Source organism: Ammospiza nelsoni, chromosome Z, assembly GCF_027579445.1.
Source record: "Ammospiza nelsoni isolate bAmmNel1 chromosome Z, bAmmNel1.pri, whole genome shotgun sequence".
In the NCBI taxonomy this organism is placed as follows: domain Eukaryota; kingdom Metazoa; phylum Chordata; class Aves; order Passeriformes; family Passerellidae; genus Ammospiza; species Ammospiza nelsoni.
In genome coordinates this window covers 51264257-51278567 of record NC_080669.1, presented here as the reverse complement: position 1 = coordinate 51278567, position 14311 = coordinate 51264257, and the positions used below count along the sequence as shown (strand labels likewise).

General features: G+C 36.1%; 1 protein-coding gene across 1 annotated transcript in view; it reads left to right on the top strand.

The window, feature by feature from the left end:
* The first annotated feature begins 20 nt into the window (after positions 1-20).
* CWC27 (CWC27 spliceosome associated cyclophilin) overlaps positions 21-14311 on the top strand; it is a 95258-nt gene continuing 80967 nt past the window's right edge. The window contains exons 1-9 of the mRNA XM_059492232.1: positions 21-161; positions 825-921; positions 2467-2579; positions 3759-3902; positions 4622-4720; positions 4878-4981; positions 5950-6019; positions 8424-8503; positions 10781-10814. Of these exons, the coding sequence (XP_059348215.1) occupies positions 120-161; positions 825-921; positions 2467-2579; positions 3759-3902; positions 4622-4720; positions 4878-4981; positions 5950-6019; positions 8424-8503; positions 10781-10814 (783 nt within the window). The 5' untranslated portion in view covers positions 21-119. The remainder of the gene's footprint in view (positions 162-824; positions 922-2466; positions 2580-3758; positions 3903-4621; positions 4721-4877; positions 4982-5949; positions 6020-8423; positions 8504-10780; positions 10815-14311) is intronic.

The window sequence follows — 14311 nt, the reverse complement described above, 5'->3', positions numbered from 1 at the left end:
CTGCGTAGGGGCGCCCAGGATGTCGGGCGGCTCGGGGCGGTAGGAAGTGTCGGAGGCGAAGGGGCTGCCGCGTCGGTCGCTGGGGAGGGCTCGCCGACCGGGCCGCTCTTTTCCTCACCATGAGCAACATCTACATCCAGGAGCCGCCCACCAACGGGAAGGTGAGGCTTGTGGGGTGAAATCCTGAAGAAGTTGTATGTTGTTGGGTTATGGGGGGACAGCGAGATGAACACATGGTGATTGGGGATGGCGAGGTCGTTGTTTCTGTGGCGGATTGGTTTGGTTAAAGTTACTTCTTTGATGCTGCTGGAGTCAAAGCATGAGGCGTGATGCATGATGTCTGGAGACATACAACAGAGCAGTCCTCGGAGACGTAAAATAGAGGAGTCCTCTATTCCCTATTATATCTTATCTCGTTAATTTTGTTATGAACTCTCACTGAATGTAATGATGTTCCTTGTAAGAGTTATACCTTTGGGTATTTATGGGTTTTGGTTTTTTCCCATGTTGTTTCGTTATAAAAATGATAAAGGGTATCTTAAGTTTCTATAAAGCATCGGCCATGTTATGTTATGAATGTTATGTATATTATTACAGCTATATTATACATCTTTATTATACTTTATATTTATAATATTGATTCAGAGCTGTATCTCAAGTTCTGAAATGCAAGTTAGAACTAACAGTAGCTGCCTGACACACTTAAATATATACCAGTCTTACAAATATAACAAATTCAGATTTTTTTTTTTAGGCAGATATACTTTTTGATCAGTGACTAAATTACAGTAAAACTGAGGCTGCATTTATCTGTATGTTTGTAGGTTTTGCTGAGAACTACAGCAGGAGAGATAGATATAGAATTATGGTCAAAAGAAGCTCCAAAAGCATGCAGAAATTTCATCCAGCTGTGTATGGAAGGTAATGACTGAATGGGATGGGAGTTGTTGAAATTAATTTCTGTGCCATCTTTGGTCCCTTTATGTAAAATGAAAGTCGCAATTATGTTTTGACTTTAGTATGTTAATAAGTTTATTTCTGTTTAGGAATTATTAATTAACAGCCAGACAATGTTGTTCAAGGTTGCCAGTGAAGCTGGTGGAGAAAAAAAAGTAAAAATTTTGGATGGTTTTCTCAAATTAAGCTGACAACATGGTATTGAAACATTGTCTTTCAGAGTGTTGAGAGACCTACTTCCAGCAAATATCTACAAAGTATAGCAACTTCAGTGTGTGAATGAAATGACAGTGATGCAATATTGGACATTCTCCAAAATTCTCATTTCTGCATCACAATTTACACTACCTTTTTTTTTTTTTTTCTGCGAGTGCTCCTAATGTTTCAGTTATTGTATTTTTTTTGTTGCTAAAAGCTCTGTAAAACTTTTCACTGAAGTGGTGGGTACCAGAATGATAAGCCCCCTACTGAGAAAACTGGAACAAAAATCTGTGAAAGACTTGATACCTTTATATGTTTTCTAACTTGTGTTATTTTCCCATTTACGCATTTGTAGAATTGTGAAGAGTTCTTTTAGCCTTCATCTGTTAAACAAAAATAGCAGTCTAGGCTTTGTGCCTCCAGCACAGATCCAGTTTGTTTTGTCCAGTCTCTTTTCCCTAATTTTGAGACTTTTTGCAATGGTAAAAGAATTCCTTAGCCCATGATAAAGGTTCATGTATACTCAGTGGGCTTTATTTGCTTTCTGATTTTTTTTTTTAAATTGCTGCGTAGCATCTTGTGCTTCATAATACATTTAAGTATTTCTCATTAATATCCCAGCATATAACCATCCACGACTGTGTCTAGTTATGCTGCAACATTTGCACACCCTACTTTGTTTTGCAGCATGCTGCAGATTTATTCTTTATTTTTTATTATTGTTATATCAACCAGGGTTTTGGTTCAGGTAATTTTTTCTTTTCATTCCTTTTGTTTTTTTATGATCTTGTAACCTCTGTCAGATAAATAGATAGATAAAAGAAGATAACTTAGAGAGCAAAATGTACCACATATTTCATTCTGCAAAAATTATTGGTTTAGGTATAGTATAGTAGTAGTATAGGTGATGAAAAGTGTTCTATGCTGGTGAGTGAAAGTACAAATCATCTGTATATGGGTATTGCTAATGTTGCATGTGAGATCTCATCCAGAATAGAGCACAGTATTTCTAGTTCTCCTTTTAAGTTGGTGTATTTTGATAGTGTCATTACAGTAATAAAAACTTAAAAGCTGAAAATACTGTAATTCTTCAAGGTCATCTTGTCAGTGATGGGCAGGATTTTTTGCAAAAGAAACGTGACACTACAGGATGTGATCTCGTAAGTCTGTGGAGAACAGAAGGGAACCAAATAGAAGCCAACAGTGGAATCTAGTTTCAGTATTTGCTTTCTGGAACTTCAGTCTCTGGACATCTCTGCATGATCTATATCAAAGTTTAATATCTTACTCTTTTTTCATTTTTTTTAGAGTATTACAATAACACAATATTTCACAGAGTAGTGCCTGGCTTTATTGTGCAAGGGGGTGACCCTACTGGTACTGGATCAGGAGGAGAGTCGGTCTATGGAGCTCCTTTCAAGGTGTGTATCTATAACTTACACATTAATTTGTTTGGTATCCTCTACCCATTGTTCTTCCTACCAAGTTCTGAAAAATCAAATCTTATATGAAATGCATACTTGTGCAGTAGTTGCCTTCATGTGCTGCTTCAGTGTGTTTGGATATGCTCTTCTAAATTGAGAGTTCTTAGACCCAGCTATGCTGGTATAATGATAAACCTGGGGGCTTAGCAGCTGTGTTCTGTTCTGCCTGTTTTATTTCAGGTGGGGCAGGCACCTTTAATTTGTGACTGAAGCTGCAAAGCCTATTTCTGGCCCTTCCACCTTCTTGCTGCTAGACTTTTACATCTAGCATGAGCCTGAGGTTTGTGGGAGGGAATGGTACCTGAGCAGAGAACAAAGCAAAAATTACCAATATTGTAGTAGCACTGCCGCTTCAAAGTAGTGGTATCTCAGTATTGCAGTGTTTAGCATTGTGATATTACAGTGGTATTCTTCATGTTCTCCTTGCTTTGAAAGGAGTCCTATTTTGTCTTCTTAATTCCAAAAAATGTTCTTCCTATGGATTTCTGCATTACTCTACTATTACAACCTGTTATTGCACCATTAGTAACCTTACATGAATTAGGATTTAAATTAATTTTTCGCATAAATACAGTAATTGTTGTCAAGAATAGTATTTTTGCAAGAAATGTATGAAATGCAGTTACTTTTTAAAATGCTTTTTATTTTCTTAATATTAGGGGGATAACAAATGCAAATAAAAACAATGAATAACAATTGATTTTTAGGCAATGAGTGAAAAAAGATAAAATTAACAAGACAGAACTTAGAATTTTTTAAATTAGTAATGTGTCTTTCTGTTACTGATATTTAGTTTTTAATTTTGTTTGTGGTGTGTTTATGGTTTCTTTTGAAGATTGTTCATTTGTTTGCATTATTGTAGGCACTAGGGATTAGAAATACTGACTAAAAATAATTTTTGCCACTCATAGTAGGAACTTTTAAATATAATTCTGGTACTGAGTTTCAAAATACTTGGGATTTATTACTGCCTGAACTCAAAAGAAAACTAGCAGCATTTTTTTTCTGCGTGTGCATGCTGATGTAAGTGATCTCACTCCTATCACGCTGCAGCTAAAGGAGTGAAAAGATAGTTTTATACTGAAGTTGTTCTCTTTTCTGTCCTGCCTTTACCAGGATGAGTTCCACTCACGATTGCGATTTAATCGAAGAGGACTTGTTGCTATGGCCAATGCTGGGCCCCATGATAACGGGAGTCAGTTTTTCTTTACATTGGGTCGTGCAGATGAGCTTAACAACAAGCACACAATCTTTGGAAAGGTCTGTTACATGAATTGGAGTCCCAGTTTAAGTCTGACAGAAGCTGCTACAAGTTTCTCTGAAGGCCAGTTTGGTATTGTTTGATGCTATGTGCATTTGAAATTTATTTTAGTGCTTCTATGCTCTCTCCATTCTCTTTGTTTCCTATATCTGGCAGAAATCTGTGGATTGTTCCTGTTGTTATCTGTTTGGCTGTTTTTATTCTTCTAGATTGTATTTGCATCTTGTGCTGCCTTTAAATAATCTTATTTGTATTATTATGCCTCTGTTATTAATTGGTTCATCTAATACTAATGACATGTTAGAAAATTCCGTTTAGAATTAATTTGATTCTAATTACCCAAGAAAAGTCAGTATGATGAAAAACATTAGATGAATTTGCCACTCTCATGATTTACTTAAAAGAAAATATAGCAGATCTTTTTTTATTTCAGTGGTTTTCATTTTCCTGTTTCATAGCTCACAGTAACACTTCAACATCTTCATCTGCCTACATTCTCAAAACTACCTGTATTCCTTTAACTTTTCCCATTAAATTCAAAAACCCAAACTTTTGTACATTGTACTTGCTATCTTTTAGAAGTCTTACATGCTTACGATATTTCCTATAGCAGTTGGACTTACAAAATTTTTTACATAGTAATTGCCTTGTATTTTGCAGAATAAATAACACAAATTACAGTCATGAACTTTCAAGCCTTTCTTTGTAAATTTGCCAGGTTACAGGGGATACAATATATAACATGTTGCGCCTGGCTGAAGTAGAAGTTGACAAAGAAGAGAGACCTCTCAGTCCACACAAAATAAGAAGCAGTGAGGTGAGTATGTTCTGTTTTGAAATGGGACATTCTGAAGTTCTTTTGTGCATAGTGTTCAGAAAATTTGGCTTGTCCTTTTGCATATTTTAAAATATTGAGCTACTTAATGACAAAATATTTACTAAAGGTGTGTTTAAAATACTGTTTTTTTAAATAGGTTTTGTTTAATCCATTTGATGACATTATCCCACGACCAAACAGAAAACTGAAGAAAGACAAACCAGAGGAAGAAACTAAAAAGTCCAAAGTAAAAGGCACAAAGTAAATATATGCAACAGAAGTGGTGGTTCATTTTCTTTCACCTTTAATTTTTTGTGGTTTGGCAGGTTTTTACTTCCATTTCTGCCTTTGAAGCACTTCCTTGTTTCCGGCGGGTGAGGTCGTGCAAATCTAGTTTCTCTGACTGAAATGTTACTGTGCATCTGCTGAGCTGTAACTGTTGCATGCATGGTGATAGTTTGTTGAAAATAATAGAAGGTAGTTTGTCTTTCCCATGTCCCACAAAGTGCAGTCATCTGACTGAGACAACGCTGCAGGTGAAACCTACTGGTAGGAGTAACTGGGTCACAGCTCAATTGCTTGGGATTTTTTGAACATATTTTATCAGATACCATTTCTCCCCACTGAAGACCTTAGCAAGAGGCAGACATTTTGACATGGGAAATCTTAGTTTCTCTGAATGAAAATTCACAAACATGCAATAGAAAGTAGTAGAAACTCTAAAGTGGGCATGCTGTCAGTTCTGCTGCATAAAAATAGAACATGTTGCAACTGACTGGTTCCAACAGTGTGAACAATTAACTCTTGAAATATAAGTTATAGCTCATAGTTTTTTAATTGCATTCTGTGAATGAATACACATTTGATATGTTTCTGAGCTGTCATATCTTGAAAATCTTGTGTCTTGAATGCTGCTCTGTTGAGAAAAGAAATACAACAGAACTGTCAGCTGGGAAAGCAAGTCAAGACAGGATTTCTTAATTTGTGTCTTAACTGATGCTTTGCTATCCTTGTTGTATCTCAGGAGTATAATACAACATGCTTTTCTGAATATTTATGATTTTTTGCAAAGCAAAATGCAATAGTTTCTTGGAATTGGTACATTTAGCAGGATAAAAGGTTTTTTTAAAAGGTCATGTACAGCACGACTGTAATGTATTTAAAGTTAATGGAATGTTAGTAAGACAATATTTAAAATTTTACTAGGAATTTTCTTTTTTCTCTTAAAGAAATTTTAATCTGCTTTCCTTTGGGGAAGAAGCTGAAGAAGAAGAGGAAGAAGTCAGTAGAGTTAGTCAGGTATTGTACCAAATTATCATTATTTGTCTTTTTAGCCTAATTACCTTTTCTGCATGTTTATGGAAAGTTTTTAAGTTTTGAGTCTTCTTCTTATGTTTATATTTTGAACAATAATAATAGCAGTTTGTTCAGTTTTTAGGATTCTACTGTTACAGCATTTTGCAAAAACAGAAGTTTTTAGTTTTCTTGATTTTGAGGGTACCTTCAATTACTGCATGGAATTTTTACATTTCCGTGAACAAAAAGTTTCATAGTATAAATCTATGTCTGCTGTTTAAAAGTCATGGAAGCAATAAGTACGTTATCTTTTTCAAGTCCTTTATTTATGATTGCAATTATATGGTAAAATAATTGAATACTGAGGATCATTTTACACATTTCCAGCACACGCTTAGCTCCATTTTCTTACATATATTCATCCATCTGTGAGCAAAGTGAAGTGTGGTTATTGTGGAGAAAATAGTCCATTGTCATAATTTAATAGTGCACCATAGTGAAATGTTCACATTCCAGGATTGCACGTATAATCTTTGGTCTAACATTTCCTTCCCTGATTTGGCATTTAAATAAGGCTAGTTTAAAATTTTCTTAAATAAATTTCTGATTTCATTTCTACTGCTGACCAAGTTGTTTGCTAGATTTCTAGGCTTTCTACAGTACCTCACCACTTCAGTTAGTGATCAGACTACATGGTCCTGCATCTTGTAGCACATAAGTGAAAAAACAGTTGTTAGTCCTCAGAAGTTAGCTAAAATACAAAAGGAAAACAGTGAATAATGATGGACAATATTATGGTAATGTGATATCAGTCAGAATGATAGTAGAGATTTGTTACAACAGGAGCTTTAACTACTTTTCTTTTTTTTTCCAACTTACCAGTCAGACAAAGTTTACTTGTTTAGCTTAATATGTTCATCTACTGTTTTGCTCTTTCTGTTTATCTGGCTTATAATACTGTGTTTGATTCAGTTGCCTGGACTTCCTTTCTTTTCATGCCAAATACTTGGTTTCAGTTTAAAATTGTCTAAATAGAATGCTTCTTTCATTATAAACCGAGTTTCAGTGTTTTAAGGCTCTCTTTCAACTCACCCTCAAAATCTCATCTGTCTATTTGTCCTGACTAAATTCTGCATTGATTGTAGCTAGATAATTAACCATAACAACTCTTTATGAAGAATTTATCTTCATTCTTTGTACCAGAATAAAGCCTTATTTTTGATACCTCATTGTTTGTTCATAATAGGCCTAGATCAGTGTCTCTAGTTCTGGTCATTATCTTAATCTGTTTAAGTTGAAGTACATGAATATCAGCACTAACTTGCATTCTCTGTTTTTGATAAGAAAAATGGAAGGTCAAAGTTGTTATTGAGATCCTTGAATCCACAAAATCCTATGAGCTTTTTGTGGGTGCTAGATGTAGTAAGTCTTGCTTGTTTAAGAAGGGCAGAGAAGTTCTGGGTGAAACCCCTCAAGCTATGAACCAGATCAAGGCTGTTAGTGCGGTTGGGGGTTTGGCTGTTGATCAGTGTTAGCCTTCGGTGTCCAGGCTCATTGTCTGTACCTGTTTGGAGCACTGTGCCATACACAGCTCCACCACCACTCCAAACACACCACCCCTTCCTTAATGAAGAAATTATCTTTTCATGTTGCTGAATGTGTTAGTCTTTGTTTTCTACATAATAAAAAACTTCAGTTGTATTTAAATGACTAAGATTTTGTCCACATGACTAATGTGTTCCCAAAAGCATTAGACAATGCATCTGCAATGGAGACATTCACAGTACAGGTCACAGCACAGACTGTTCCTGTAACAGAGATTTTCAGTCTGATTTTTCTCTGAAAATTAAGAATTTTTTTTTCAGATTAGCATGTAGAATGCTTTCTAACTGCAGTCTTTCTGCCTGAAGACCTTATGTGTTAGATTTGACTCCTTGTGTCAGTAAATTATTCTTAAATTATGTGTTCCAGACTGATGTATAGCAGTTAGTTAATTTCTTTTTTTTCCTTAGGGATCTAATTAGTGTAATTAATAAGTACTGTTTTATACATGGTGGTTCTTTCAATTGTCATGTGTCATTATTGGGAATTAAGTTCTAACCCCTTTATTCACTTAAGTGTATATATGCTAGACCTACCATCTTTATGATGTGTAATGATTGTACATGACTAAACAATATCTTTTTTTTTTCCTCTCTCTCTGTCTTTAAAACTAAGTGCACTGCTATTGCAAAACTAAATCTGTGGAGCGAGTTTGATGATTCTCTTTCTTCTGTTCTTAAAAGTGTTTATGCTTACTGGATAGACTAAAGCTAAAAAGAAACAAGTTATGTGTTTGTTACCATAATCCTTTTTCACTGTCTAACCTCTTAAACTGAAATGAATAATAACTTTTTTCTTTTAACAGAGCATGAAGGGAAAAAGTAAAAGTAGTCATGATCTCCTGAAGGATGATCCACATCTTAGCTCAGTTCCTGCTGTCAAAAGGTTAGTATGTGATTTCCAATTTCTAGAACAGATCTACTTTCAATATGTTATACCCAATTATGCACATGTATACTCATGAGAAATGTCAATTCACGTTACTATTTAAAAAATTAAGAGTGCCAATGCTAGATCAGACCAAATATTTCTCTAACCGACTAAGCTGTCACCACCACTGGCCCTCAGTGGACGCCCAGTAAAGAGTGAAAAGGGTGCAAATGTAAAGTTTGTCTGAGTAGTTGCTCAGCTTCCTCTCAGGTTTCACCTCAGAGGACTGTCAGGTTTTGATGTGGTTCCTCTATTCAGTAACCTTTAATAGAGCTCTTCTCAAAGTGTATATTAAGTCTCTTGTAACATTGTTTCAGTTCACAAGTCCTCTTCACTACCAGAGGAAGTATCTCCCCTTTTTGTTCTGAACCTGAATGCTACTAGTGGCATTTCGTAAGTTCTAACTCGCATTCTGGAAGAGACAGTGAGCTGACAGCCCCTTTTATACCTCTCTTTACCACTGTCCTTTCTTACTCCTACTATCTCTTTCATAGCCTAAACTTTTAAAGATACTTAAATTTTCTTCATGTTGAAGATGTTCTTTGCTGTGATTATTCTCGAGGATTGCTTTTCCCAACCTTCTAACCCTACTTATGCTTGAAAATACCTTTTTTTTTTCCAAATCTAAAGAACAAGCAAAATATCAGGTTAATCATAAATCTGCATGCTTTAATAAACTCGGTTTTCTTATCTAGTTTTAGTACTTCATAAATTCTGATTTTTAACCACAGTTGAATTATAAAGTGAGAAAATTCCATGAAAATATGTTAACTCTGAGAATTTGCTTATCTTAGAATCCTAGACTAGCTGGTTTGGAAGGAACCATTAAAATTTATCACATCTAGCCCCCCTTTTAGTGAGCAGGGACATCTCCAGCTAGATCAGGTTGTGCAGCACCCCATTCAGCCTGGCCTTGAATGTTTCCAGGAATGGAGCATTTACCTTCTCTCTGGGCAGCCTCCTCACCAGTATCTCACCATCTATATCATAAAAAACATCTTCCTTATGTTTAGTCTGAATTTACTCCTTTCTGGTTGAAAACCACTACCCCTTGTTCTTTCACAACGGGCCCTGCTAAAAAGTCTGTCCCCATCTTACAGACCCATGTTAAGTATGAAAAGGCTGCATGCTATAAGGTGTCCCTGGAGTCTTCCCTTATCCAGGCTGAACGATCGTGCCTTTCCCCACTGGAGAGGTGATCATCTTCATGGCTCTCCTCCAGAGTCCCTCCAGCAGGTCCCTGTCCTTGCTGTGCTGTGCCCCCAGAGCTGACGCAGCCCTGCAGGTGGGGTCTCAGCAGAGCAGAGCAGAGGGGCAGAATCCCCTCCCTGCCCTGCTGCCCACCCTGCTCTGGGTGCAGCCCAGGACACAGTTGGCTTTCTGGACTTCAGGTGTACATCATCAGCTCATGTCCAGCTTTTCATGCACCAGCACCCCCACGTCCTCCTTGCTGGGCTGCTCTCAGTCCGTTCATCCCCTGTCTGTATTGATATCAGCAATTGCCCTGACCCAGCTGCAGCATTTTATTAGTTAATGTCATTGATTGCAACACTGGTTGCAACACATCTGGAGTTTCTTTAGTGATCTTGATTACTTATTGATTGCTTTGAGCACACTTCAAAGCCTTGACTTCTGAGACTTATTTAATAGTCCTTGGTTTTTTTTTAGCAAAACTTCTTTTTTGTTAATGTGGGCTAAAGTGGTTCAGGGGCCCTTATTATTAGTTTGTGATAATTAACAGTGGGTGTGTTAGCTTTAGTGTGTTCAGATAGAGTTCTTTTTTAATTCATCAAGCTATAGCTGTATAATGAATTTATTTAACTTGATGTTAAGCTTCAGTATCAGTAAAATGCATCTTCCAAAATATAAACTCGTTGCAATGAAATGCTACTAATTGTTTGATAAATGAGATCAAAAACATCTCAACTGAGTTTTGTTGGTTTTAACTGTACATGTTAGTGTTTTACTTGAATAGCTCAAGATATGGTTAGGATTTCTCCATTGTATGAATGCTCTTGTTTTTAAGCTTTTTTAATTAGAAAAGATTGTGATAGTCAAATGATTGAAAATAATATTGATACTTTTAAGATAAATGCAAGGATGATACAAAGTAGTAAGTTTACTAAAATTTCAGGTGGCTAACAATTTTTTTATTTAAGAAATGTTGGGTTTTAAATAATTCTTTGAATCTCCTCTAGCACTTCAAAGTAGTTCCTTTTCTTTTTCTTTTAGTGAAGTGGCAAATGAAGAAGAGGATTTGAGTGAGGCAAGTATTATTTTTTTTTACTACTAATTCTTTGTTTTTTACTGTGGGCAGATAAGATTTCCTTTGGGGAACAAATGTTACTTTAGAGATCTTTAAGAACTAGCACAAGCCAGATTTCTGGCAAAAGTGTGAAGGCTCTCAGGTTTGGCTATTCACATCAGGGTAGAATTAGCATACTACCTGCTACTTTTATAGAAACTGATGGTATTGTATTTCAGTTAGTAGATTAGTTATATAGGAATATATTATATGGGTTGTGTATCACAGGGTGACAAACCACCAGAGTGATAAAAACTCTGAAACTACTTCTTAAAATATAATTAAAATCAAGTTTATGAATTGCAATGTTTGAGGGTAAGTCTGCATGTGAGTCAGAGTCCTGTTTGAAAGATTTCTTCAAGAGAACACAAACTCAGTGAATTATTAAATTGTAGCAGTGAAATTGTATTGTTGGAGACTGTCACCTCTGAAAGACATGGGATTTGAATAGTCATGCAGTAACATTGAAGTAAATACAGAGGCAGTTTAGAAAGTTGTTGTGCAAGAAAGTTGTTGTACATAGTGCAGGTAAGCATAAGCTTGTTACCTGAAATATGTCTCTGTCTCCAACCAGAGATCATGGGAGTACCTCTTTATATTGCTGTTGAGATAAGGTTGGAATATATGACTGGGACTGTATTAACTATACTGTGTGTTGACGTAGTGAAAGTAAAGGAAGAGCACAGTCTGTCTCATTCACGTGCCTAAAAAAACAATCTACTTACATGCTTTTCCTTTTTTCATAAGGCATAGTATGAATTCAGGCTTTTTCATTCTTCTCCTTTGTAATTCCTGCTGTATGCAGGAGCATTTTAGTCTTAGAAGGGTTTGGAGAATGCTATTTTAGTAGTAATTCTTCAGATATTCAAATATCGCTTTCTAAAACAAACTGATTTGGGGAGTGTAGAACATGGATTTATTAGGTTGAATAAAAATTTAAATAAATGTAATAATTAAGCCAAAGTTGGAAATATGAAGGCTTTTTCTCTTTTTTTCCTGGGGAGGTATTCTCTTTAGATTTCATTACATTTAAGATTTTAGCTAAGATCTAGCACTTCAGGCAGTTACCTGGGTCTTGTGAAGTAGTACTATTATTTTATGATCTCTTAGAGTTATTTTAGTTAACACATCACAGGATCACTTCTGCATTTACACAGCTGAAAGATGTTGGTAGTTTTATTGCCAAACCTGGGAGAAAATAATTCTTCCAGATCTTCCTACTTCCCCCAGCCTACCAGCCCATAGCATGTAAGAGAAACTCTTGTTCTCTAAGCACCTGGCCTTGCTGTTCATGCTATTAAATACCATCCTGTTTCTCTTACCGCAGTCCTCAAATTTGTACATTTAATTCTTTGAGAGAGTCTTTGTATTAGCAGTACCTCATAGCTATTTGTTAGGATTCTTTTTGTGCTCAAGTCATTAATGAAAACATTATATGAAATGTATTAACAATTTTTTTTCTCACCAGTGACATTTCTTTTGTGCACAATTTCTTTTCCTCTCCCTATTTGTCTGTCAGTTGCTGAACAGTAAGTTTCATGCAGTACTATGTGTAGATAAAATGAATTATTCACCCCTCAGTTCAATAATCTCTTTAAACAGGAAAATCATATTACATGTAGTAGCCAGTCATTCTGTCACAAAATGTCTCATTACCATTTTTATTTTCATATTAAGGCGGAGAATAGGACAACTCCACCCAGCTAATAACAGCAGTTAGAAGTAGTACAACGTTCAGGCAAACACTTTTGCATATCTGTGTCACATGGAGAGCAACTCTCAGCCAACAGAACAGCCACTTCCCTTTTGAGGTGCCATGCAGTTCAGTCTGGATTGTTTATTCTGTTGTTAGATGTTTGTTGGTATGAGATGGACTTAAAGAGAGAGAGTAGGACTGAAGGAAGAGACTAGGTAGGAGAAAAGAGTAGAGCTGCAGGAGGGAACGCAGTTGAGGAGGAAGAGTATATCCTATTTTCTCAGTGTTTTTCTAGAAGAAAAATGGTGAAATACTTTGCAAACTGAGGCTGATGGGTGGTTTGAGAAATAGAGGTTTTAGCCAAGTGGGACAAGTTAAAACATTTTGTCTCCCCAGTTTTAACCCTCTTCCTGTTACTCCGATGTCTGCAAATTTTAACTAGCTTACTACTTAGCAAATGCTATTTGTCTAGAGTTGTGCATTTTTATTCCAGAAGTTTTGTCCAATTAATTGTGTGTCAGTGAAATGCTTTTACCTAAGCCTTAGTCAAATCTCCACCAGGAGCCTGTCTTTGTCCTTGACTGTTAAAGATTTCAAACACAGTCCTGTCACTTTTTTTTTTTTTTGGACCTCCCCCTGCTGTTGAGGTCTGTAATCACCCATCTCTCTGACAATTTATCATGTAAGCAAATATTCTACAAAGTTTCATTATCTCCTCTGTCAAACAATATCTTTCTGGTAAATTAAGGGAAATGCTGATCCTGTTCCAGTTTTCTCTTCCCTATTAAAAAGGAACAGACAAAAATCCCCCAACAATTTTTCTGTCTTTTCATTGGCAAAATATTCAGCTGTTTTACTGTGCTAAATATTCAGAGATTTCTGTCTTATTTCTGACTGGTCTTGTCTTGTCTAAATCTTGAATCTAAGCATAGTAGTCTAAAGATTCCTAAACAGTGACTCCACTACAACTTCTGAAATCCAATTGTTGATTTTTCTCTTCTATTCCCAAATTTTGCCTCTTGCTGCTTTTACTTCTTTTATTCTTTCCTCCTTCATGTTTATGGACATAATCTTCATGCTACTCTTCCTCCTACCTGTATCTCACACCCAGGACATGTACATGTTCTTCCTTCCCAAGTGCTTACATTCTGGCAGTCTCCTGGATACAGTTAAGTCCTCTGGCTTGCTATTTCTAACTGTCCTTTCTGTCTTTGGCTAAAATTAGAATCATGTGGCATCTTACACTTTCCTTTTGCTGATGAGCATCACACCAAAGTAAATGTGAAAAGATATACCATGTCATCTTCAAACTGTCATTCTTCAGTTAAGGTTCATGCAGACTTCCTTCTTCCATGAAGGAGATAGTCAAACTTAGATCCCTTGGTCTAGTCAGGCTACTTGTTCATTCTCCAGCTATTTCTCCCTTCAAATGTCTTTGATCCAAGGTGCTTTATCCCTTTTGCCTACCTGTGCTAGGTATGGAGGCCTGAGGCCTCTTCTTTGACCTCTGTAGCAAGCTGCAATGATCAATTCCACAGGTTTTCACAGCTTATGATCAATTATGATCAACTCATTAAGCTTATAACAATTTCACAGTTATGATCAATTTAGTATTTGTAAATTCCTTAATGGGAGCTGATGGGCTACCCTCTTCTATCCCATCATGACTATAGTATACCCATGTGGTAGGGAGTTGAGTTTTTCTTTCAGTGGACAATGAAGGATGGTACCATCATGTCTCAATACCATTGAGACAATGGTA